Source organism: Marmota monax, unplaced genomic scaffold, assembly GCF_021218885.2.
Source record: "Marmota monax isolate L192 unplaced genomic scaffold, Marmota_monax_Labrador192_F-V1.1 WCK01_AAM20220418_F8-fsc00090, whole genome shotgun sequence".
Classification (NCBI taxonomy): Eukaryota; Metazoa; Chordata; class Mammalia; order Rodentia; family Sciuridae; genus Marmota; species Marmota monax.
Genome location: NW_026695219.1, coordinates 3,512,864 through 3,539,839, shown reverse-complemented (window position 1 = coordinate 3,539,839; position 26,976 = coordinate 3,512,864). Strand labels below are relative to the sequence as shown.

At 35.1% G+C, this 26,976-nt stretch overlaps 1 protein-coding gene and 1 non-coding gene across 2 annotated transcripts in view; both read right to left on the bottom strand.

Moving 5' to 3' along the window:
- The window catches only part of Exo1 (exonuclease 1), a 31,045-nt gene extending 4,319 nt beyond the window's left edge, over positions 1-26,726 (bottom strand). Inside the window, exons 1-13 of the mRNA XM_046432473.2 lie at positions 26,490-26,726; positions 25,767-26,238; positions 24,725-24,898; positions 21,524-21,643; positions 20,939-21,062; positions 19,095-19,232; positions 17,862-18,074; positions 15,138-15,325; positions 14,378-14,474; positions 9,474-9,699; positions 5,843-6,089; positions 2,812-3,379; positions 44-145 (exon numbers count right to left, since the gene is read on the bottom strand). Coding sequence (XP_046288429.1) covers positions 44-145; positions 2,812-3,379; positions 5,843-6,089; positions 9,474-9,699; positions 14,378-14,474; positions 15,138-15,325; positions 17,862-18,074; positions 19,095-19,232; positions 20,939-21,062; positions 21,524-21,643; positions 24,725-24,885 — 2,184 coding nt within the window. The 5' untranslated portion in view covers positions 24,886-24,898; positions 25,767-26,238; positions 26,490-26,726. The remainder of the gene's footprint in view (positions 1-43; positions 146-2,811; positions 3,380-5,842; positions 6,090-9,473; positions 9,700-14,377; positions 14,475-15,137; positions 15,326-17,861; positions 18,075-19,094; positions 19,233-20,938; positions 21,063-21,523; positions 21,644-24,724; positions 24,899-25,766; positions 26,239-26,489) is intronic.
- LOC124085043 (small nucleolar RNA SNORA36 family) lies at positions 4,656-4,786 on the bottom strand. Its single transcript, XR_006849320.1, has one exon. It is a non-coding gene; the product is annotated as a small nucleolar RNA SNORA36 family (small nucleolar RNA).
- Positions 26,727-26,976: the final 250 nt, after the last annotated feature.

Sequence of the window (26,976 nt, the reverse complement as noted above, 5' to 3'; positions counted from 1 at the left end):
AGCATGTATAGTTTCTGAAATTAAAAATAAATAAATATTTTACCTTGTTCCTTAGAAGTGTGTCTTTCTTTGAGAAACGAGATAAACACTGCTTATAGTTCTGATTACCTTGATTATCAAGTGACTTCATATTACAATCAGATTCCTATATCCCCAGATCAGAAAGAAAATAAATTAGATTTTTACTAGTGGTATTTTCATGACAACTAACCAATACTCAACAGGAAGAAAAATAAGATGAGAAAATCAGTAATAATTTCACAGAAAAAGACTAAAAACATGGCATGGAATTAATAAAACAAAATAAATTTAATATGGAAAGGATGATAGTTGCCAGTTTCATTGAAGAAACTAGGCAATGTTTCACCTAGAGAAGTAAATTGTATAAAACACATATTTAAAATTTTGAAGGCTTTTCCTTTTCTGAAACATTTGAGCAGCTTGTCAAAATGCTGACTCAGATAAAACTAGAATCTTTTACTATAATACTATAGCTTTACCCATACTAGACTAATGGTTTTCATAAATTATTAGCTATAAAAAGCTGAACCAATGTAGCTCCACATCTCTTCTTTAAATTGTAACATGTTCAACACTATAAAATAAAAAAGGATGAGTAAACACTCAAAAAGCTTTATTTCTTCCTTTTTCAAGATTTAAAAAAAAAATACTGGAACTCTATGCTGTATTATATACTCAAACAACCATCACAATCATAGTGAATAAGACTCCACTGACTTGTACCTTACAGAAACTCTAATATTTCTTCCTCATAGCTAACAGTAGCGGTGACTCTGGGCCAAATCATTTCTTTCTTATTTTTGTGACTGGGGATTGAACCCAAGGGTACTTTACACTGAACTACATCCCCATTTTTTAAATTTTTATTTCTACTTATTGAGACAAGGTCTTGCTAAGCTGCTGAAGCCGGCCTCAAATTTGTGATCCTTCTGCCTTAGCCTCCCAAGCACTGGGATTATAGGCACGTGCCACTGTGCCCAGTTGGGCTAAACCATTTCTTACAATAAAGATCCTGAGAAAGATCCTAAGATTACATTGAACTTTCAGCCTGAAGACTTCCATTTCTCACAGTCATATGATCAAACTGACACATATTTTTTGTTTTTCCTGAGACAGGCTGTCACTATGTTGCCCATGATAGCCTTGAACTTGTGATCCTCTTTCCTCAGTCTCCCAAATAGCTGAGGTTATACACATATGCCTATAATTAACAATCTATCCTAAGAGGAATTTATTATATCTGGCAGCAAAAGAGACGACTCAATGAGTTATTCTTGGTTTGTTTACTTTTGGAGGATAAAGGTTCATATTTCTATAACAGGTCAATATAAAAAATGGTTAGCTCAGACAAGTGTGCAGAGTTCTGTCTGTGAGCTGATAAAGACGGCTACTCAGTAAGACATGGGTAAAACTTTATAAAGTGAAACAAAGATGCACACCATAAAAAGAAATAGAATGCCCCAAAGGTGCTCAGCAGACTTGCAAGTATTCTCCCTGACAGTAATGTTTTATTAAAAACGTTCAAGTGATAGCAATTGTGGTGGTACTCAAAACACACCAAGAGGAAAAGTAGTATGCGTGAAAAATGAGAAAGATGGCACTAAAATGGAGACACACATTAAAAGAAACAGTCTTCTAGACTAGTAAGGACAGTACTCAATATGAAAAAAGTAAAACAGAGAAAAGAATATTGAAGTCTCAAAGACAGTCAAGGGTTTGGCTTAAAAAATGCTACAGATGAAAGACTGATGATTCAATTATATAAATTTTTGATTTCAGCTTTCTTCAAATGAAAACAATTTATTTCCACTTTTTAACTTGGTATTTTCCTTCAACTAGAACCCAATATAACTCAAGTTTCCTTTGAGAATTTAAATATTTTCTTTTTAAAGAACATAAGCTGTACTGATTTATTAGATGTCATTCGACATTCAGGATTATCAGACATCAAATTGTCAAATATTACTGTGTTTGTAATTGTTCTTACAATGTGGTAATTATTTGAGTAAAAATAAAACAGAATGTTATGTTGGTAAATTTGAGATAATGCCACCAGATCATTTTAAACTATGTCACTTGGATTTTATGAGCAGTACTTATTAGGAGATTTTAGTCAAATCAAAGTCAGAAATAAAAAAATCAAAATCAGAATAAAAGATATTTTATACAGGAGAAAAAAGTGGTTAGGATGCTTTATAAAATCACTGATATTACTATTTTATTTTATTATAAAGTAAAGTTCAGGAAATAAAAATAAACGAAAGTATATATTTTCTGAAGTACTAAAACTTAACAGACAACTTCACATTAATAGGGTCATTTCTTTATAAGGTCTCAAATGTTATCTGAATTTAAGCTTATATTAATTTAAGTAGCAAATTTATAATAAATTTTTATTCTATAGATTATTCTGCTTAGGTGGTTTTTGTTTGTTTGTTTTTTGGGGATTGAACTCAGGGGCACTCAACCACTGAGCCACGTCTCAGACTCCTGAGGGGCTGGAATTACAGGTGTGTGCCACTGTGCCTAGGGCCTCTGCCTAGGTGTTAACCGTGCCAAAACTTGAACACACAGTGGTGTAGAGTTGGTTTAAATGTACAGGAGTTGGAAAAAAGAAAGATACAGAGAGAAGTTCTTCAAATCAATGAAATGTTAACTTTCTAGACAGAATGAAAAATTAAGATAACCAATAATTAAATAATGTAGGCACATTTCCCTCAATCGTATGATTAACACCTTTTTCTTTCTTACACATAAATTTAAAAACAGGGGTCTCATGATATGACTTACCTCTGAATCAGAATCCTTACTGGAAGGCTGAGAAAGTTTTGAAGTATTTAAACTGTTTGATGATAACTCTTCACTTTCCTGAGACTGTGAAGACCGCTCAACGTCATGTAAGGGTGGAGACTCACCACCAGACTCATCACTCTTTGACTGAGGTGTCTGGGGCACTGCATTGTTCTCAGGCATAGCAGCAAGGGAATCACTCATTCTGCGCAACTGCTGCAACGCTGTGCCTGGGGTGGGGCTTGGAGTTCTGGAAAAACCCCCAAGACTTCCAGACCAACTAAAACAACTTCTTAGAGTTCCCAGAGTTGGTGGTGAAACAGTCCTTGTGAATTTGCTGGTTCTAAGAGACTGGGACTCTTCATCAGCAAATACAGTCACATCCTTTGGAACCTGATCACTTGAATTATGTGCTATGTTTGTATCGACCAGCTTCCTGCCTTCTAGGTCTCGACAATCTGACTCACTGAGATTGGTCACTTTATCTGTGACAGAAGCTTCATCTAGAGGCTGGCTGTTCTCTTTCTTTGATATGCAATCCACAGAATCCAGAGGACTGCAAAAAAACCTAACAAAAAACCAGGAAGAATAGATTATTAAGTATTTTAGAGTTTTCTCACAAAGATAACAAGATTCAATATTTTATAAGTAAAGGCAATATAGAGCTGGAATTTCAATCAAAGCTTAATTTTTATTATGCCAACATTCACATTTAGAATTTATTTATACAATCAATTTTTAAACAGGCCTTCCTAAAAACAATTCTCTTTATATATGTATTTGAAATTTCTAGACCTAATATTTAATCTAGACCTAATCATTACATAAGTGTTCTCTCTCCTAACCTATCTATTTATTTATTGCACTGCTGGGAAAGGAACCGAGGGCCTAGCCCAAGCTAGGCAAGGTGACACCACTGAGCTGACTCCTCAGCCCTGCTTTAAGTCTTTTAACTCCCAAAGAGAAAGGGAGCTGTTTGAGAGTAGGTATTGTCTATGTGTTTGCATCTTCATTGTACCTAAGAGAATAGCTAACACATGGTTGGCAGTCATACACATGAATAATACAAAGGACAATTTTCAACTCTTACCTCATATTTTATAGGAAAGAAAATAAATTAGCCCTCTACCTATCATCTTTTACTCCTAGCATCAAATCACCTGGGAACTTGAAGTAGTATTCTAATCTACCAGCTTGTTTTATACCCTATCAACTTCTGCTATTTTAAATATAAAAACTTTCAAATTAATCACTAAATCTGTTATTACTACAGCAATATTAGTTGTTCAGTGGAGCAGCTTTAAAAAATGCTTCAAAAAACTCCAATAAGGGGTAGAGACATAGTTCAGCGGTAGAATGCTTAACAAAGACCACACACACACACACACACACACACACACAAAAAAAAAAAAAAACTTTAAAAATAAAATAAAAAATAAAGAAAGGGGGGAAAGAAGAAGAAGGGAGGAAGGAAAAGAGGAAGAGAAAAAAGAGGGAGAGGAAGAAGAGAGGGAAAGAGGAGGAGAAAGAACCTTTTAAAAAAGAGAATCTACCTCCTTTAGTAAGCATTGGTTGAAATCTAAGATAATGAACTAAATATAAGATAATGAGCTAAATAAACTTCTATTTTTTTTTTATAAATTTCCCAGTCTATAGTATTCAGTTACAGCAACAGAATATGAACTAATACAGTACAACCATCTAAAGTCAATAAAATGTTATTTATTGTGTGTTTACCATAAGGTCCTGTCTTAGGCAATTTACTTAAAATAACTCATTTAATTAATTGTCTCAACAACACTGGGGTTGTTACAACTGTGTTAAAAATTTTTTTAATTTTTTATTTTTGTAGGCTGGGAGGTAAATGAATAGAATAACACTTTCTATCCAATAGTCTCTCCTGGCCTATTTCAATGTACCAAAGTTTAATTAACAGAACAGGGAAGTTGCCTGAACTGAACTCAACACTTTGGAAAGCTCTATTTCTTACAAAAGAAAAGTAAAACACCCAGAAGTAAACTTGCCCAAGTCAAACATCTCATGAACATGACAAGACTCAAATCCAAGAGGTCTGATGCAGGGGTTTAAATTCCTAACCCCCAAATTGTAATACTTTTCAAAATCTCATCATCCTTTACAGGGACTATGGGAACAGCCCAGCAGATCTTTGTGTTCCACATTTGGTCCTCTCAAACTTGTTTTCTCTGGGTGTTCACAGTGGTCTATCTAAAATGAGAATCAAATCACAACCCTCTCCTGATAAGAAACCCTCTAAATGTTTCCAATCACCTCTAAAGAAGACTAAAGGTTTTAGCTTGACATACAAGCCTTTCATGAGCTGGCACCCACCTACTACTGCTGCCTCTTCACCTCCCTCTTCCAAACTTTCTTTCTGGTAGTAATAACAGCAACTATCCACAGTAAGTTAGTTGTGCCATGCCCCATGCTGCTTCCCATCCCCAAACCTCTGCTCAAGCTGTTTGGCTCTACTGGGAAGGTGTTTGGCTGCAGTCTTTGTCAGCTTCACCCTACCAGCAAATCCAACACTGATGCTTTCTAAATACTGCCCCTTTGATGCTCTCAGAACACTTTATATGTGTTTTAATGACCACACTGCCACGATAAATGAAAAATTTTGTTTATGTACTTATTTTTCCACCTGGACCACAAATGTCTCAAAAACAAAAAGTATGTCTATTTCATTTTTGGAATCACAACACACAGCATGGTATTGGATTCGCAGTTAATATTCAACTCTACAGTTATCTATATCTTAATATACTTCCAAAAAGACTCACAAAATTGCATAAAGCCCTTCGAAAAAATCAAAGTACCATTTATACTGAATACATATCACTTTCACACTATCAGAGTCCTAAAATCCTAAGCTGAAGCCTCATGTGTTGGTAGACATACTAAGGCAGGTCCTACGCCTCACTGGCTCTAAAGCCAATGTCAACTCAAGACAAAATAAATATGAACCCATTACATAATATATCAGATAAACAACATTCTGAAGATATATCTTTACCTGCTTCTGGTCCCTGGAACCACAACTGCCCCACTTTCTTTGTTTTTTCTCTGTAAAAATGTTGCAAATTTATTTCTTGTCTGAGGTGGTGTGCTTAAAGTTTTTGTTTGAATAGTTCCATCTTCCAGGGCAGGCACAAACATTTCAGAAGATTTCAATGATTCATTATTTTCACAGCTATTTTTCTTGATCTTCTTTGTAAATGAGAGAGAATACTGATTCAATAGATCATCTTCTGACAGCTCTTCTAAATAAAAACAAAAGAATCTGTAAGTCCTAGAGATTTGGCTTTGACTTCATGGTCTGTATCCACTGTCCTAACAGTGAAGTCTTACTTTTTTAAAATTATGCTTCACAAAAGGAAACAGGAGAATGACTCAAAAACAATTACCTGAGCTGTGTTTTACAATTTCTAAATTGGTTAAGATTCAATGTCAATGATTTGTATGATTTAATATGAAAGTACCCTACTCAAAATTTCAGGACACATTTCTATATGGTTATATGCTTATTATAATAAAGGCCTAATTTTGTATGTAAATAAAATGAAAGGCAATTCACAGATAAATATATAAATAATAAGTTATTTTTAAGTGTTCCAATAAAACCAGCAGCTATTTATCCATACCATTTATGTTTTATAGTTTTTAAAGTATATGTGGCTCACACATTGTCAAAAGTGATTTTTGCTTTAAACATCTGATTGTTATTACCTAGATAAGAGGCCCAAGAAGACTCCTGTCTATCAAGTGCATTCTGTGGTACTGTAATAAGTTGCAAGACTGAATGATTCTAATACATTTAATAAGTCTGAATAAGCTTAATAGATTAAAGCCTGAGAATTAGGATATAGAAATAGCACTAAGGTACTACTGAAATTTCAAAAGTTATAGATCAGTAAACTTTATCTTGATCCCTGGCTAAGTTTGCTCATTATGTGGGGGATTATAAGTCCTTCAGAAAAAGAAAAATCAAGTATTCTAGGATACCTAGCAAGGCTTCTTCAAGAAGAAACAGCAGTTTGATCTGTTGACTAAACTCATTTTCTTGTTATGATGAGTCTGGTAGTCTAGTTGTTTAGGGGAATTCCAGAAGGTGTGCATATCTTGAATTCAGCAAGATACCTCAGTATCTCTCATACTATCCTAGGGGACAATGTAGAGCAGTACCTGTTATGTATTAGTTATGTGGATCTGCAGCAAGTTCTACAGCCAAAGAGACTACTGTCAATGCTTGGTCTGAAAAGAAGCTGGTCTCATACGCTCTAGATTCCTGTACTTTTTCCAATTCTGGCAGACATTATATAAACAAGTTTTAACACAAACTTTAAAACATAGGAGGCCATATATATTTTATAATTTTCAAATGACCCATACACTAGATGGTAACACAAAGATTAAAAACTAACATGAATTGAAATTTCCACAACAAGGGTAATGTAACCCACACTTGAGTTTAAAATATAACTGTACTTGGTTCAATAGCAACTCAAGGAACTCAATTATAAATTTGGTAAATGCCAGGAAAATGTCAAGAATACTAATAAAAACTAATGCAATCTCAGTTTGCATATGAAAGCACAGTCTCTGGATGAAAGACTGAAGGAATGCTACAACTATAAGTAGACTGAATCTCAAGAATTGTACTCACTGTAGCAGTTATACAATTATTAAAAAACTATATTTCATCTAAAACACCTTCTTGATAAAGAACTTTTAGCTTAGGAAATTTATAAAAGTCATAACTGTTATCAATAGTATGTGTAGGACTGTCATAAAAATAGGGATTAAACTTATTCCAGTATTTGTGGGTATGTGTGCCTGTGCACACCTAGGAGACAAAATTCATCGATAAATGGTAGTTATATGGAAGCAGACTTAGTGCAACATAAAGAATTCACTGATAATGAGCCATTTACAGAAAATAAATAGCCTATCTGTATTGTATTGAAAAAAAAGGGGGAAAAAAGTATGGTTTATTTGCTGTTTCACACGTATTTTTATGCTATAACATATATCATAATTCCCATTTCATATGAATAAAAAAAGGTTCAGAAATATCATGAAAAAGACTTAGCTTCATAAGAAATCAAAATGTCTTGGCCAAATGCATATAATCTATACCGAGCTTAAAAATAAGTATGTACTAAAATTTTGCAAAGGTCATTGTTTTGTTTTTGTTGTTAGTCTTCCATTCATCAATGTAGCTGAGAGAAGGAAGTAAGAGAGAAAAAAGAGATTATAATTATTTTTCCCGCTTTTGTGGTGAAAAAAACTTCTGTGTTTCTCAATACCTAGTACTCTACTTTTAGTGCTTCCCTCCTGCCATCCTGATACTGGGGTTTGAACCCTGGGGCCTGGTATATGCTAGGCAAACCTCTACCACTGAGACACATCCCCAGTCCTTCTTATTTGAAACAGGATCTTGCTAAATTGCCTTGAACTCAAGATCATTTTGCCTCAGCTTCCAGAGTAGCTGGAGTTAGGCATGCCCTACCATGCCTGGCTCCCTCTTAGTACTTCTGTTCAACATCTTACTGGAGGTTCTAATATTCCAGAAAATATTGGGGCTGGGGTTGTGGCTCAGCGGTAGAGCGCTTGCCTCGAATGTGCAAGGCCCTGGGTTCGATCCTCAACACCACATAAAAATAAATAAAAGTCACTGTGTACAACTACAAAAAATAAAAAATAAAAATAAAATTTAAAAAAGGCACCTAAACTGCAAAAGGAAAAGCAAGACTATCTTTATTCATAAGTGACATGACCATCTATGTAGAAATCCTAGAGTCTATAAGAAATACTAGAACTAATAGGCAATTTTAGCAAAGTTGGAAAACAGCAGATTAACATAAAAATCAACTATATTTCTATATACTAGCAATGAACTGGAAATTGAAATAAAAATACGATTAAAGCATTATTATTATTAATCATTTAATTAAGGATAATTAAAGATTATCCTTATAATCTGAAATATAAGGATAAATTTGACAATAGATGTGTAAGATCTCTATATTATAAATTAGTGAGTATTAAAGGCTTAAATGGATTAGAAAACTCAATATTGTTAAGACACTAACTCTCTCCATACAGATAGATCAATCCAATTAAATTCCCACAGCTTTTTTTTGTTTCTTAAAAAATTTAACAAGCTAGCTCTAAAATATACATGGAAATATGAAGAACACAAAATAACACGAGCAACTTTTCAACAGAAGGACAAACTTAGAAGACTTATACTACCCGATTTCAAAATGTACTACAACTATAGTGGTAAATAATATATTTGATCCTAAGTTGAGATTAATAGCACATAATAATAGAGTTCAAAAAGACACACTCTTATAGGATCAACTGATTTGGAGTAACTGTGGCAAGGCAATTAATTGAGGAAAAGATAACTTTTTAACAAATGATACTGGAACTTGACTGCCACATGCAAGGTAAGGAATACCTTACATCATATATTTAAAAAATTAGATCAAAATGGATCACAGGCTTAAATATAAGAGCCAAAACTATAAAACTTCTAGAAAAAAAAACAAAACAAGATTTTAGCAATCTTAGGTTTGACAAAAATTTCTTAAATATGACCAATACTCACTAGTATTCTATAAAAACTAAAGACATACCATTTCTTGGTCTTTTCACCATGGATGATTTCCTTAGAAGATTTAATCCTTTAGTACTAATCACTTGTTTAATGCCCACAGTACTTGGATTTTCCTTCAACTGTGTAGCACCTGAAACATTATCCAACTCAAGTCTAGGGCAATAATTCCTATGCCAGATGCTGTTAACAATAGATGACTTTTGACAAGTTTTGTTGTTCCAACTATGACTTCTTGATAGGTCAGACTACAAAAGAAAAAGGTTACTTGAAGAAGAAAGATAATCAATTCTTTTCCCTCTGTAACGATATAGATTAGAATTAAATAAATTATCCTTAAAAAGATCAGCTTTGAAGTATCTGTCCCTTAACAACATTTTATACTTTTAGCTAGCCCTATATTTTCTATAAATGTGTCTTGTGTTCCCAGGTCTGTGTTTCTTCTAATGAGACTTAAGCCATTCTACTGACTAATTTGTAAGAAATAAAAAACAAAATTTCCTAAGATGAATAGTGTAAGAAATGAGATTGCAATTGACAAAGTGTGGTTAGGAAAAAAGTCACCTTTAAATTGGAATACTATTTCAATACACAATATTAATTAGTTAAATAATTAACTGGCAATATGTCTACAAATAATCATATATGTAACCTTTAAAATGCACCTGATCATAAAATCATGTACTTTAATGTAATCAAGTATCCTACCTTAAGAACGTGGCTGAGTTCAACCCAAAACAAGTGAAGGTTACATAACATTAGTTTCTATTAGATCCACACCAGATGCCATCTTTAGTGGACAATGGTGAGAAATAAAAAGTTACTGTGGTCTACAATGAGAGTTTTTGAGAAAGGGCGTGGCTTGATGCCAGTTGGTATTGGCAATCACTTTTAATGCCAATATGAATTCTTCCCAATTATGACACATTTTCAAAGACAATGATCTGCTAAAAGGATGTCAATGATAGTCTTATTTAAAAACGGACAAGTAAAGTGTGTGTGTGTGTGGTGGGGGGAGTAGGAGATACAACAAAAAAATGTCAACTGGGAGGCATGAATCCCAGGTGATAAATTCCCAAATAAACTAAAATCTAAATTTTGCACTTAAATAAAAAGGAAAATAAGTATAAATCAACCAAGAAGACATTAATCAGGATATTGAGAATTAACAAGGAATGTAACTTAATTAAGGGAATGAGTATTAAAAATTACTTTAGCAGTATTGTTCCAGGAATTATATCCCACTGATGGTTTTATTGAAAAAGCAGAAATAGGTGAGTAGAAAATCAGACAGGGAAGAATAAATTTAGATGAAAAAAATTAGTTTGGTGTATAATGAATTTCTCTATGAAAAAGGGAAGGATTAGACAGGGATTTGGGCTTATGAAGGATGGTTGTTTTAATAAGCCATTACCTTGCTGTTCAGAACTAGACATATTTAATACAACTACATTTGACTTTCTGAAATGAAAAACTTAAGAATGATTTCTGGTGAAATTATAGTATCACTAATTCACATGCGGAGCAGAGTGAACACTTTCAGACTCTTTCTTCCAATAATCACTTCACAAAACAGTAAGGACAAGAAATACAAGCACAAACTCTAGCTACAATAACATTTTGAGGTACTTTTGTCCATACTCTATTTTCTGAAGTAAAGACAATTCCATACTACATCAGATACTTCCACACTACAGAAGATAAAAGATAAACGTGTCAAAAGACTTAGCAGAAGAAATACCAAACCTAAGTATCAACAGAAGAGAATATCAATGAAAAGCCAATTCCACCTGCAGAAACCTGAAGAAAAGCTCAGGAATTTAAGGCATGAGGGACTCTGAAGGCCAAAGATGGGGGAAGGTTGAAAAGGGGTTGTTATTTGCTGGGTCCCCATCACCAACCTGACCATACAGTCAGCTAACACTACCGACTTCACAACCACATGATTGGACTTTTGAAACATAGAAACAAACATAAAACAATAGGCATTTAGAAGATGAAGATATTCTTTTTTCCTAGAAACAACATGAAATGAGAAGCTAAATAATAAATGGTAAGGAATCACTCAGCTTGCCCCAATTCACTCTACTATCCTGCTCTCAAAATGCAGAGTCAGGTTTATATACTTTAAGTAGACACTAGAGGATTCCCTTTTGGAAAAATGTAACTGTGCAGAGAAAACATTCTCTGACACCAAAGAATTTACAAACAAGCAAAGCCAGCTTGTTATAAATGAGATCAACCGAGAGTAAAGTCTAAGACTATAAGCCTTTCCTCCACACACTGGTTTCCAATGAGCTTTTCAATCTCTCTCAAACATGATTGGAAAAAAGAAAGTCTCTACTATAAAAAAGACCAAAATAAACAGAAAAATACCTTCAAAGCAAACAGAGATGATGCAAACAGCCAAAGAAAATGTCCTAGAAATTATATTTAATATTACTGGAGAGTGATTCTAGGTTATATTCATAATACAAATCTTTTTTTAAAAAGTACAATTACAGGAATACTTAGATGTGGTAGAAATTTTAAAATTCAATAGAATTTTCAGCAGTGATAGAAATGATAGCCACTACACATGAAAGGTAGCCCATGTAACTGAAAAATTAAAACAGCAACTGATTTTTTTTTCTTTTTCTTTCTTTCTTTTCTTTTCTTTTTTCTTTTCTTTTTTTTTTTTTTTTTTTTTTTTTGTGCTGCTGGAGATCAAATTCAGGGCTTTACCTATGTTAGGCAAGTGCTTTACCACTGAGATATACTCTTAGCCAAACATTTAATTTTAATTAATGTGTTAATTAATGTGCACTGCCACATGTAGTTAGTGCCTATCATGCTGGACAGCAGATTAGAAAACAAAATAAAGAAATAGCAATCCGAGTATGAAGTTTACATAATTTGAGTTGATGAACATACAGCTCTCTTTTGGTATCATTATGAGGACTATGGTGCTCTCTTTCTCTCCGTTTTTAGTACTAGAGATTAATTCCAAAGGTACTTTAACACTGAGCTACATCCTTAGTCCTTTTTATTTTGTATTTTGAGACAGAGTCTTGCTAAGTTCCTGAGGCTGATCCTCCTAAGGATCTGCCCCTGCCTCTGCCTCCTGAGTTGCTGGGTATAGGTGTGCACCACCTCACCTGGCATGATTACTTTTAAATGCTCAACTTGTCACAAGATTGTTAGTGAGCATTTTCTTCAGGTTCACTGCTTTCTCCTTTGCAAGGAGCTCTGATTCCTTTACAAGGTTAACTTTAAGTCATTCTTGGTCTGTCCATAATGAACAACACAAAAATTCCCTTAACATTTTATCTTCTACTATACATGCTGTTTTCTTTGGCCTGAAATCACTCACCCTTGAAAATCCTTGCTAATCCATGCAGACCAAGGACACACATTGTCTTCTCTGTGAGCAGACAGTGGAATGTCTGGTTTAGAATCACAGTTCTCCTATTTATTCAATGTGTCACTTGGGCAAGTTACCCAACTTTTCTCTAATTGTCTACAAAGTGAGAATAGTACTGACTTCAGAGGCTTGTTGAAACATAAATCAGTTAATATTTTGAAGTGCTTAAAATACTATTTGAAAAATAATACGTGGTCAAAAACTGTTATTATTATCAGGAAGCATTCTCTTCTCATGTGGAATTAGGTCTATGCCTTTTGTTTTCACAGATCCTAGAATACATCTCTATTATAGCACTCTCCACATTTCTCTCTATATAATCACATTCCCTTTTCTAGAAAATGAGCACATTATAGGCAAGGAGGGTATTTTATTTTTCTTTATATTCCAGAACCCTAGCTAACTTAACTATGTCATCACAGTACTTAATAAATGCTTAGTAAAGGACTGAATTAGTAAGCAAGGGGAAAAAGACCTACGCTAGACTGGAAGCTAGGAGAAAACAGAAAATATCAACCAGAAAGAAAGCTAAAAGAAGCAAGAAGCTTTAGCAATCAAAAGAATGCTAAACTTTATTTCCAAGTTTTTTGGTTTGAGAAAATAAGAGATCACATAAGAGACATTCACTCATTCCAACAAAGAAATGTGGTAAATACAATACAGCAATGAAGATCACAAAACTACACCTTTATAAAGACTATAGTCTATTGGGGAAAAAGAGTAAATAAACAATAAAAGAGATGTATTGTTATGTGGAAATAAATATGCAAAAACAAAAACACAAGAAATGTTATTAAGAGAAACTGATAAACCATGCAGAGTTCAGTTTTGACTATGGGATAGATTTTAAGTTAGTGGAAACTATTTATGTAGGGACCAAATCACAAAGGGAATTATGAGGCTGGTACACAGGCAAGCAATGGGGGTAAAGGTACAAACACATGTGAGCTCTCTGCATAAATGGCATAACTAAAAGAACTTACATGGAATAAATATGAACAGAAAGGAGAACAGAATATGAACAGGAATATGAAGAGTAACAGGACTGCATCTAAAGGGATAAATACAATGAAAAAAATAGTAAAGGATTCAAAGACAGGAGGGGTACTCAACGACTTCACTCAGTTACGAATGACTGAAAAAAATAGTTTATATTCTCAAAAGCAACGTGACTAGATTTGGGTTTTCAACAATGCCAAATGCCAAAGAGGGTGAATAGGGTGAGATGACAAAAATGGCACCAAATGTGATCATAAGAGTACTAAAGTCTACATTTGGTAATACACAATGTGGTTACTTACTAACTTAAGAAAAACAAAACAACAACAACAACAACAAACCTTGCCAAAATACCTAGGTTCTTTATAACTTTTCTAGGATCAAGTTGATTCAATGAATACTCTGCATAGTGTCTTGATACAAAAATGCTTCAGAGATGTTTACTAAACAAAGATAAATCTTTAATCATGGTTTTTGAGATGTAACTAAAATGTGCTTTTATATAGCAGTCATTAAAATCTTACCATAGCAGTGTCTGGATTGTAGTTGTCAATCTGTTCAAAAGTATTTATATCTTTATTTCCAAGTGCTATTTGAAGAGCTACAGAGTCATCAACATACCTAGGTTGATAAGATTAAGGAAATATGTCTACATTAACAACTAATCAAATAAAACTGAACTATGATAGGAAAATGTTTTTGATTGTCATTGAAAATATTGAAGATTTATGATTTAAATGGATCCTTCTTTCTATACCAGCATTACTACAATCACAGGCATAATGTGCTGGTCTCAATCCGTCTCTGTAGGAGTAGAACATCTTTAATAGCAAAGGCCCTGGTCAGCACTTGCCCCTTTTTAGGGAGATATGGGGGAAAATCCAGGGAATCACCTAAAGACTCAGGGATCCGCATCAGCCTGAGTGCCAGTGGCTGTAGGAGGACATCCTCTCCTGGTGCACTCATATGTCCAGATAAATTGTTTGCAATGAGGGGTTCTCATGTGGAATGAGTGCCATAAGTGACTGACCCAGTGCCTAGCCCTGTCAAGTCAATCTAAACAATCAATATACTATGGCAGGTGAGCATCAGATTTATAAAGAAAAGTTTTCACCAGCATAGTAATAAACAAAATACTGATATTTTCATTATTAAAAAAAGCAAAAAACAATACCCAATTTTCTTCTTTTTTTACTGGATGTCTAACTAAAAAAAAAAATTATCATTGTAATAATAATGAAAAAAGAAATGTAAAATTCTATCATTGTGATTCAGAAAGGATACTGTCCAGCATAACTTAGTGTTTCAGGATCAATGTCATCTTCGTAGGCATTCAGAGGGACAAGTTTCCTTTTGATGGGATCAAAAACTAGTTGATAAAGGAAAGTATTGTTGGCTCGAATAAATCCTTTGATGTAATCCTCTGGCACTGTTATATTCATCTTGAGATAATGTCCAATTTTCTTGATAACCTAACAATGGAAACAAAATTATTTTATCTGTGACTAAAGAACAGACAGCATGTAATCCCCAAGACTGACTGATTTACATCAGAGAAGCATGAGCGGAGACCAAACAACCAGTTGCTTTCATCTACATTAAAAAACCAACTGCAAACACAACCACATCCCATCACTTAAAATTTGGTCTCATGACTAGCATTTTCTTTGGTTTTTCTATTGTTAACCTGAATGACTGAAGATTCAGTTATATATCATGTTTATGTTTCCAAACTGAAACATAAACATGAATTGTAATTCATCTTCAAAGCCCCTTTTTTTTGGAAAAAAAAATACAAACAATATATGAAACTTTAGAATAAAAACCACTCAAGGGGGCTGGAGCAGTGGTTTAGTGGTAGAGTACTTGCCTAGCATATGTGAGGCACTGGTTTGATTCTCAGCACAGCATATAAATAAATAAAATAAAGGTCCATGTCAACTTAAAAGTATTAAAAAAAAAACACTAAAATATTCTTAGATCTTTTTTTTAAGATCGTATTTTAAAAACTAAGTTGACATTTAACTTCTATTGGTCATGGATGCTTTAGGATGGGAGGGATCTTAAATATTATAGTCATACACTGCACAATGATGTTTCTTTTTTAAAAAAAAATTTATTTTTTAGTTGTAGATGGACACAATACCTTTATTTTATTTAGTTATTCTTATGTGGTGCAGAGGATCGAACCCAGGACCTCGCACACGCTAGGCGAGCACTCTACCGCTGAGCCACAACCCCAGCTCAAATATTTTTAATTGTAGATGTTCACAATACCTTTATGTTGTTTATTTATTTATTTATTTTTTAATGTGGTGCTGGAGATTGAATTCAGTGCCTTACATGTGCTAGGCAAGCACTTTACCAGAGTCACAACCCCAGCTCCCCAATGATGTTTCAATAAGAGACCACATATATGTTATCCCACAAGATTATATCATCTAGTGACATCAGAGACATCTTAGTTTGTGTAATACCCCATCATGTTTGCATAATGACAAAATTGACTAAGACATTTCTTAGAATGTATCCCTGTTGTTAAGAGGTGTACATCAAGCTCAGAGATAAAGGAAAGACCCAGAGAACCAAAGATCCTAGAGTCACAGGCTAGCTGAGGCATGTTTCTTTATTCCCAGTTAGGCCATTATCTCCCAACCCAAAGATCTTTCCATTGTGTTATATCACCCTTTGCCCTGAGGACTCATGCTTGTACTCTTGAAAATAGAAAATGAGATTTCTAAGGGAGGGAGAAGGGGAATTGCTCGGAAGATGGAAGGAGACCCTCATCGTTATACTGAATACATGTATGATGAAGTGAGGAAAAAGAAAAAAAAAGAAGTGTGTCACATTAGATTTTGGGGTAGAAAGAAGTGATGGGAGGGGAGGGGAGGGGAAGGGGGAGGGAAAGGAAGGACAGCAGAATAAAATAGACTTTATTATTTCTGGATGTATATACGTGACTGCATGACCAATGTGATTCTGCAACCTGTACACTCAAAATGAAAAATTGTACCCCATCTGATTCAAATGTATGATGTCATGTGTAACTAATTATGTTGTACTGTCATGTGTAACTAATTAAAAGAAAAATAAATAAATAAATCATATGCACACACCCCCCCCCCCAAAAATGAGATTTCTCCTCTTTAAACTCTAACGGTTTTAGAAAACTATCCAAGTGAGCCTCCTTTAATGTAGGGTTATTTGTTTATTTATTTTATTTTTGAGGTACTGGGGATGCTAGGCAAATTCTCCCTGAATTACACAATCTAGCCCAAATACCAGTTTATTTTTTTAAGGTAAAGGCATCAGAGAATCTATATAGTGGTGATGGCCACTGTTTTAATTTCTCAGCAGATACCTACCACCTGATATCAAATGAGATTAAATATAAAGATGTAGATGAGAATTCAACTTTTTTTTAAGCCATGTTACAGAGATTTGATAAATGTATAATTCCTCTCTCTTAACTTTTATCTTAAAAATGATTGTTTTTCATAAAGACATGTGATTTATGTTAACCTTTAATGAGTTTATTATTAAGTTTAAGTTTGAAAACCACTACTACAGGACAATAGAATAGAGGTCAAAAAATCATGAGTCTTGCACTGGGGTTATGGCTTAGTGGTAGAGCGCCTGCCTGCTATGTGTGAGGCACTGGGTTCGATTCTCAGCACCACAAAATAAATAAATAAAGCTATTGTGTCCATTTACAACTACCAAAAAAATAAAAAATAAAAATGTGAGTCTAGCATTAATCCTACCCCAGATGTTTTGCCCTAAGTAGCTAAAAATTACTAATTTTTGAATTGCTAAAAACATGGATCTTCCAATGTTAATTAATTGCTAAAAGCAAAGTTTTAATGTTTTATTCAGTTGCTCCTTTCAATAACATTTACAGGACACTGACAGAATAGAACACTTAAAAATTCATATACGGAATAGTTCATTCTATTATTTTAAAAATGCTTCAGAAATTGAATAGGGAACTTGGTGAATCACTCTTACCTTTACAATATCTGGGTTGTTGGCCAGTCTTAGTACTTTGCATGCCTTTGCTAAACCAATCCCACGCAATGATGAGAGATAGTCACAGCCTGAAAGAATGCACATGTAACGGAACTTCTCTTCTGTGAATACATCCCCGAGCTGTTTGCACATGCCTAGCCGAGCCTGATCAATTTCTAGTCCATTTCCAAACTGGTCCATTTTTAAAATCACCTTCAAATGAAAGTGAAATGTTAACACCTAGAAGGGCCATTTTGATTTATTAGTATCTAATTTACTGCAATAATTCTAAGAAATCTTTCTTATTCCTCCCTTTAACACTGAGAAATAGAAGCTGGGCAGAACGAGACAGGTATATAGCCAGGACTTGATTATCTCAACTCTGGCAAAATATCTCTCCACCTCTTTATCACAGATCATAATGATGACCAAATAGTAATGCCTTTTTTTTTCTCCTTCTTTTATATTTTAAAGTAATCAACCTTTTCTTATTATTAAAGTAATACATGTTGGGGCTGCCGTTGTAGCTCAGTGGTAGAGTGCTTGCCAAGCATGTGTGAGGCACTGGGTTCTATAAATAAATAACAGTATAAAAAATACAATATTAAAAAAATAAAGTAATACATGTTTATTTAGAAAATCGAGATACATAGCAATTGCCATAATTTCTTATTTATCAGTTACCAAACATTAGCATTGTGATATGGATCCTTCTAGTCATCCACAAATAATATATCATGATGAAGTTTTCCATTAAACAGTTTTATGCATGGTTACAAATAACTGTATAACATGTCATTAGTAGATAAGTTACTTAATTTACCTAACCAATTGAAAAAAAATACAGCATGTTACTATTAAAAAGCAAAACTGGTAAGTTTACATTCTACTAAGGACTTTAAAGGCTGGGGATATAGTTCAGTGGCAGAGTGCTTGCCTAGCATGTGCAAGGGCCTGGTTTCCATTCCCAGCACTGAAAGAATAAACAAACAAATAAACAAATAACTTGGACAAAAGAACAACCATTTCCAATTTCAAGTGCATACTCTGAAAAAGTGTCCTGACTATCTGAACTTTTAAATCATCTTAAGTAACTATGAACATTATATAAACAGATGTGAACTGCAAATTTTAGATAAACCTATTATTCCTGGAGAGAAAAAACTTCAGCTTCTTAATTTATACTACTCCTATCAACATAGAAAAGTAACATGTAACATTGCAGTTAAGTACCTTCTTACAGCCAAAGGCTAGGAGATCAGAGTCTTCTGTTATTATAGCTTGTACAATACCAGCTTTGTTAAGATAGGCCAACTGTGCATCAGCTTCATATGGAGCCACAAGGCAATCCACCCCCTGAGAGCGAGCAGCCTGTATGAAAGAGAACTCAGTGAATCTCCAACAAGGCAAATGGAAAGCACTAAATGACTTCCACTTCAAACTCATTTTACTACTAGCTTCAATATGCCCATGCTAATATTATTTTCAGAAACCATTTCATTGAAATATTTCACTACTTTTAGTTCTAGCATATTTTATACTAAGCACCCAGTCACTAAGAAATTTGTAAAAAAAACAATTTACAAATTTGTAGAAAAGAAATATTTTGGGGGGAGAGGGGAGTGCCTGCAAACTACAAAATTAATTATTTCAAATTATAAAAAGCTTTCATCTTAAAAATATTATATGTATGTTCTAAAAGTATTTATGTTTGGGGATTTGCAAAATTTTTCCCCAAAAGTGATAGGTTGCCCTGTCAGGCTACAAAAGTTTGCCTAATAATATACTGATAAAACTCTAAACATTAATCATTATATTTAAAACAAATTAATGAGGGGGAGAATACTTTTTAAATGACATTGCCAGGAAAAACAGTCCCCATCACAAATAGCTAGAACACAACCTTTCTTGTTCCAAATCAAAGGCACAGCTCCCAAGGCCCAAGAGAGGCGTTGGGAAGTTAAGAAAGGTAGAAAGATGCATTAGCATCCTGGTACTATTAATTTCAGCAACTCTGCAAATCGTGGTTCTTTTTTTCTCCTTTCTTTTTCTTGTCTATTAGGTGATCTGCTCTTATCCTTTGGTACTATTATATGTGTTCAATCAGGCTTCTTCTCTACTAAGCACAAAAGAAGTCCTCTCTTCGTTGCCCTCCCATTAATGAATAACTTATAACTAGCACGTGCTTCCTCTATACTTCACATCTTTTCCTGTAGCCCATCTTTACTTTCCACTTGAACCCATGAAGACAAAAGAAATGGCCATAAGACTTTTAGTGCTTATTTTAGTTCAGAAACTGGATAGTAGACCTATATCCTAAAAATGTTGATACCACCTTTACCAAGCAGTTTGAAAAGCAGTAACTTAGAGAGGCCCTAAGGACTCAGGGAGACTCTGTCTCTAAATAAAAATCCCCAGTATAGGAACAAAAAAAAAAGGGGAAAGGGTTGGGGGCCTGAGGGCTGGGACTGAGTAGCTGACACAAAAATTCAGGAAATAAGCTTCTAAGCAGATTAAGGATAATAGGAGTTGGCATAGGCCTGAGGCACTGAGACAGGTTTGAGTGCAGTCATTGAAAGTAGAACAGTGATTAATAGGAACAGAGCTGGGTGTGGAAAGGGGAGTGGGCCTGGACATGATCAATGCATGCTGTATGCATGCATGAAAATATCATTGCGAATCCCATAAATTTGTATAATTATGATGTGCTAAATTTTAAAAAAAAGTGCAAGTTATAATAAGTGCTGAAGATTTTATGAGTCGGGTGAAAATGAAAACCCCCAGGAATTCGTCCCTTCCATTCCTACCAAACAACACGCCAAGATGTTTATATACCCAAGTCACTTACCTCAAGAGGGAAGGCCTTACTCATTCCTTGGGATTTCTCTCTTAGAAACAGCTGGACTCCTCTCCTGATAGTACCATTCATCTTTTCTTCTAACCTCTTTACTTGAGGTTAGGACTAGAATAATTTTTCTCCTGTGATTTTCTTGCCCTTCCATTAATGAGCAACTTAGAAGTAGCTTAAATGAGCTTTAGCCATTTGTTCTTTTAGCTTTATTTTTCTATTCACTTACCTTAATTACTTTGTGGGCCATGGCATGTGTAATATTGATGCAACGGGTAAAACATTCTCGGGCTTCTGAGACTTTCCCCTCGCGGAGAAGCTGCTTTCCCTTAAGAAGATTTGCTTGTCGTCTTCTGCAAGGTAATAATATTTTTTTTAATATTAAAAAATATATATTTAAGAGGCTTCTTTGAAAAACTGTAATAAGAGTATAATTCAGGAAATTTTGCTACAATTAAAAAAGTTTGACTCATTTGAAAATGCATAACCACATGCTCAAGAATATTAACCCAGATCCTTTGGGCTTCTAAGCAAAAACAAGTGATTTAAAATATAGACACATGTGCATGAACACACATACAATTATTGTCAAACCTTTTCACAGTGATGTTTTATATCAAATGAAAACACAGTAACTGAGATATTTATTTAAAAACTAAAAATGATCTAATATAGAACATTTTAGGAAATCTGTTCATGCGCTAGATTATAAAACAAGCTTCAACAAGTTAAGATTTTAAAAAATATGGTATACAGCCTACAACATCTAACTTTAGCACAGTTAAGTTAATAATTAAGTATAGAATCAACTTACTCTCTTCTAGACCTCTCTACCTCCTTTTTAGAAGGTAAAGTACACCCATCAAATACAAGAATAGGTGTGACTCCATGAGATAGTAGCATATTTACAAATTTCATACAAAATCCTACATACCTATGGGGAAAAAGAAAAACACATTTAAATGCTTGCAACTCTTAAAGTAATACTTTTATTCTATTTAAGACCAAATTAGACAATTTTGATTTTACTTTATTTTTTAAAACAAGTGTTTTTATATGAAATGGAAACTTGAACTCATACTTGGGTTCAAATCCTGCCTTAGACATTAAAGCCTTAGTTTCCCTCATCTTTAGATTGAAGGGCTTTTACCTTTCTGATTCAGACATTTTGTTGTTTCAATCTCACAGTTTTTCTCTCATTTAAAAAAAAAAAAATTGAGTCATTTAAAATCTAAAAAAGTTCTAAGAACAATATAGGGACACTTGATTTTTTCAACAATAGCATACCTCATCCAAGAAATTTAGCAGTGATACAAAATACTATCTAATATATAGTCTACATTAAAATTTATCCAACAGTTCCAATAAGGCTTCTTCATACCAGTGATGTCCTGGTAAATGTTTAACAACCAGTTCTGGGGAGTTGGGGTGCCTGATTTCCCTAAAGTGAATATTCACAACAGTGGGAAAGCTACCAATATAGAGTCAGTCAATGCTGAGTTGGGAAGAGATTATGTATAGCTTGTATGTGTTGGATCCAGCATACCATTGCTACTAGTTTTCTAACCCAGGATCCAATCAAGGATCATGTATTGTATACAGTTTTTTATTCTGACAACGCAATTAACAACAAACTTCTACCCTTCATAAAGAAAAAGACATTTTAGCTCAAATATAGTAGAAAAACATATAGCCTTTGAAGTTGAATCTTACTGAAAGACTCATTACATTATCCTTATTTTTCAATTTATTATAGATCAATGATAATCGACCTACATTGGTAGAGAACAATGATTGGCACCTGCTGATTAAAATATTAAGCAAAAATTAGGAGAAAGCAAATACAAAATGATAATTAACTTTAAAGAACATTTTTTTGTTTGTTCGTTTTGTTTTTTGTTACCAAAGGTTGAATTCAGTGTCTCTCAACCACTGAGCCACATTCCTAGCCCTATTTTTTGTATTTTTATTTACAGACAGGGTCTCCCTGAGTTGCTTTAGGGCCTCACTGTTGCTGAGGCTGGCACTGAACTTGCGATCCTCCTGCTTCAGCCTCCCGAGCTGCTGGGATTATAGGCATGAGCCACTGCATCTGGTCACTTTTTTTTTTCTTTTTACTAAACAGAATACAAGCCATACTGTTTTAAATATTTCACACACATCTTTCCAAGTTAGTGCACGCTGATTTACCTCAACCTTTATAATAATGATAAAGGTTTATTTCAAGCTTATCCCAATTTTCTGAAGTGGTAATCTTTTTGGCTAATACCTCTCTCCATTCAAAGGTGAAAAAGAAAGATCAATTATACCAAATGTGACATTTTTTTTTCCTGGTACTGAAGACAGAACCCAGGAGTGCCCTATCACTAAACTACAACTCTATCCCTTTTTATTTTGAGATTGGGTCTCATTAAGTTGTGGAGGCCAGCTTTGAACTTGCAATCCTCCTGCCTTATCTTCCCAGCTTGATGAGATTACAGATTACTGTGCCCAGTTCTAAATGTGACTTCTTAGTTGCTAGGGGAAAATTAAAACACACAGTGTGTACAGTGTTGAAAATTCAAAAACTTTTACTTCAATTAATATTCACCAAGCACCAACTACAGGGCAGGTCCTGTGGATTTCATCTCTCATCTTTATTAATAAAAGATATTGCCTGTATTTTCAACACCTCTTCTAATTAGTAATCAAAACTTACAAAAAAATAGATATAAAGCTTTTTTTTCCCCATGAAGAGAGATTCAAAGAAACATTGAAAGTAGTAATAAAAAACTTGTAGACATTCACTACTGTAATAGTTTAAATTCAGGGTAAAAATAGAATTGCTTTCAAAAAATTATCTTGGGGCCAAGTACAGTGATTCATTCCTGTAATCCCAGAAACTCAGGAGGCTGAGGCACAGCATTCCAAGTTTAAGACCAGCCTTAGCAACTCAGCGAAGCCCTAAGCAAGTCAGTGAGACCCTATCTTAAAATAAAAAGGGAGGATGTAGCTCAGTGATAAAGCAGCCCTTGGATTCAATCCCTAGTATAAAAATAATAATAATAATAATAATAATAATAATAATAATAATAAAGGTTATCTTGGAGCTGAGGGTGCATGGTCAGTGGTTAGAGTACATGTCTAGCATGCATAATGCCCTTATGTTTAATCCCCAGCATGAAAAAGGTCATTTTAGCAATTAGAGTGGAAGAAGTACCTTGGCTTATTCAGATCCCTCAGACACTGTTGATAGGGGTTACTGTCGGTTGCATTAACCTGACAGGCCTAAAAGTCCCAAACACTCATCATTCAACAATGATTATCTCCCCCACCTTTCTTCAATGGAAACTAACAGGATTAACAAAATTTACCTACATTATGCTTAATTAATTAGTATTAAGATCCATAAGTTTTTCATCCAGGAGATAAATTATATACTTAAAAGAAAGGAAAAAAAAAAAAAGCCCTCATAATATTGGCCAAATCCCTGTGGAAAATCTCTATCCAAAAATTATACTTGCTTGATTTTCTAATATTTCTATTTAAAAAATAGAGGGCATTTGTACATTGAACCTGCCTCAAATGAGATCACAGAACTGGGACTGGATATGTACATGGCCCCCAATTTTTGGCCATAAGTGAAATAAAAAGGAAGTCAGAATATTCTGTCCCTTTGCCTTGTTTTGCTGCCAGAGATTAGCAGTGTGTTGTCTGTACTCTTTAAGAGTACAGAGTCTGAACATCATGGATTTTCAAAACATTGTTAAAAAGTTTGCCTTAGGTAAAGAATAAAGGAGACAATCTCTTATCTGTCAATTGGTGTCCTGATACTCTCTAGCTTATTACAAAGAACTAAAACTAGTCTATGTCACAGAAAGAAGTCATCCCTGGTTTTGCAATATTTTCAAACACACACTCTTGTTTCTTAATAACTACTAGCACTGAATAAAAATCCATTCCTGGAAGGAATGGGTGTAAGCTCTTTAAGTCTGATTCCAAATTCTCAAATAATTAATATAAGGTCCAAACTTACCTATCAGTAGGTTCCCCTTTGGCTAGCTTTTCAGCACAAGCAATAGCTCCTTTGTGAAGCCAACAATAGGTATCCACAGCCACTACCTGCCCTTTATATTTCCTCACATTGATGGGTTCAGAAGCTTCTTTGATAAATTGTAGCAGTCCTTGTATTCCCATAGTGCCAAATTAACTACATGATATGAAAGGAAAAAGAGCAATATTTAAAGCAAAATGCTTACCAAAAATCTTCTGAAAAATGAAGAAATGGAGCTTGCAATCGAACACAGAATTTGTTATTATTTAGCTAATAACTGGCCTGTTCCCTGTCAAATTCCATAGGTTAGAATTTACCTTAATCAACAATACTACCTCTAATGCCACTTGATAGTTGCTTAATATTTATTCTTTCCAAAGTGCTTTTATATTAAGAATCATAACTTGTGTTCCAAGATACTAACAGTCCTAAGCACACAGAACGTACTCAAAAATGGATAAACCTCTGCTTTTATCAAAAAAGGCATTGTTAAAAATCTACAAAATATGCCTGCTGTGGTTTTATATTGCCTCCACAGAAGGCATTAAAAGGCCAACATGCAAAGTCACATAAGAGTAGAAACAGTTTGTAGGAAGGTAGGGATTTCAAAAAATAAAATACATAATTACAGAAAGAGATCTGTACTTTTTTAGGACTAAAATTTACTACCACCAAACATTCTGCTAATAAGCAGTGGTGATGCCTAGGGACAAGTCATAAAAAAGTTACTCCCCAAAGAAATCTAAAACTATGCTTGCTGTACAAATATAGCTCTAATGACAAATGATTTAACTTCCCATTCCCTCTCATGAGGTTATACTTCACTAAGACCTACATGGAAATTCCAGAGCTGCCACTGTCCTTTCCAAAGCAACTACTCCCTCTCATTCCAACTCCACAGGATAAAGACAAGGTAGCAATAGGCACCAAGCATTTGCTTGATATTTCTTAAGACAAGTGTCTACTATGAAACATCAAGTTTGGAAGGAAGAAAAGAAAGTACAGGATCAGAAGTCATCCTTACCCTCTTGCCACCCTGTTAGAGCTGATTCTCTAGTCCAGCAGTTTTCAAATTTCAGATGTAGGCAGATTTTCAACTCCACTCCAGTGACTGACTCACTACTTTTGGAGTGTGATAGGATAGCCTGAATTTAAACCCCGGTGATCTGGATGCAGGCGGTCAAGTCAGTTTCTGACCATTATTCTCCTACCTCTCAGAAATGTCTCTAACACGAGTTGTTGCTCATGCTGAGGAAACTGGAAATGACATACATTTCATGAAACAGGTAAGTTTCTTCTAAGCAAGGTAAATACCCTCCAGTAAACATTTCCTCTTTGACATAGTAAGAATGCGTGCCAATTGGCGCATATCAACTCATAGAGATCACCGGTGGCACAGGAGAAACAGCAGAAACGACTTCACTACTTCATCCTTTTCTCTCCGGGATGTGCAGTCGTGGCCACAAGCCCATTCCAGATACCGCGTTTCCTTTGGCCTGTAATTAAGGGAAAAAATTACTTGTTTGTGACAATTAGAAGTGGGAACAGTGCATGTAAACCTGGACTGCCGGCCTCTGCTGAGAACGTGAGATGTGGCACAACCCTGGCGCCTGTTCCCCGGGACCCGCCTGCAGGGAGCGCGGGCTCTCCCTGCATCCACCAAAAACATCCCTCCGCTGGCCTCCCTGGGTCTAAGGGTTTTGCAACACAGGCGGAAAGACCGCTCCTGACGCTTGCCACAACCCACCTCCAGCCCCAAATCTTGAATCCGGAGTAGGGAATCGGCGTGACGTGTAGATCGAGCCCCGCGGGGACCATCAGCCTCCGCACAGCCAGCGCCCCTAACTTTCGGAGAAAGGCTCTCCACGCTCGCCTGTGGGCAGTACAGCCAGATAGCTTCTCCGAAGCCCGCCTGCTATGACCCTCGCTTACTTGGGCCAGGGACGCAGAACACCGGCAGCCCGGCTCCGGTCGCAAGCTGAGAGCCGGCCCTTTCAATTTGCGCGGGATCGCTGCAGCCCCACCCAGCGGACGTGACCTCAGCGCACATCCTGCGACGTGGCTCCGCCTCCCGCCGCCTCCCGTTTATCCGGGTCCTGAGACGGGAGCTCTGCAGGCCTCTGTGGGGCTGGCAACTCCTCGGCCAGGGCCGCTGCTGCCTTCTCTGACCTTGTGCCCCTTCTTAGAGGCACGAGCTAAGCTAACGCTGCAGGCTGACGGAGAACGGCGCCTTG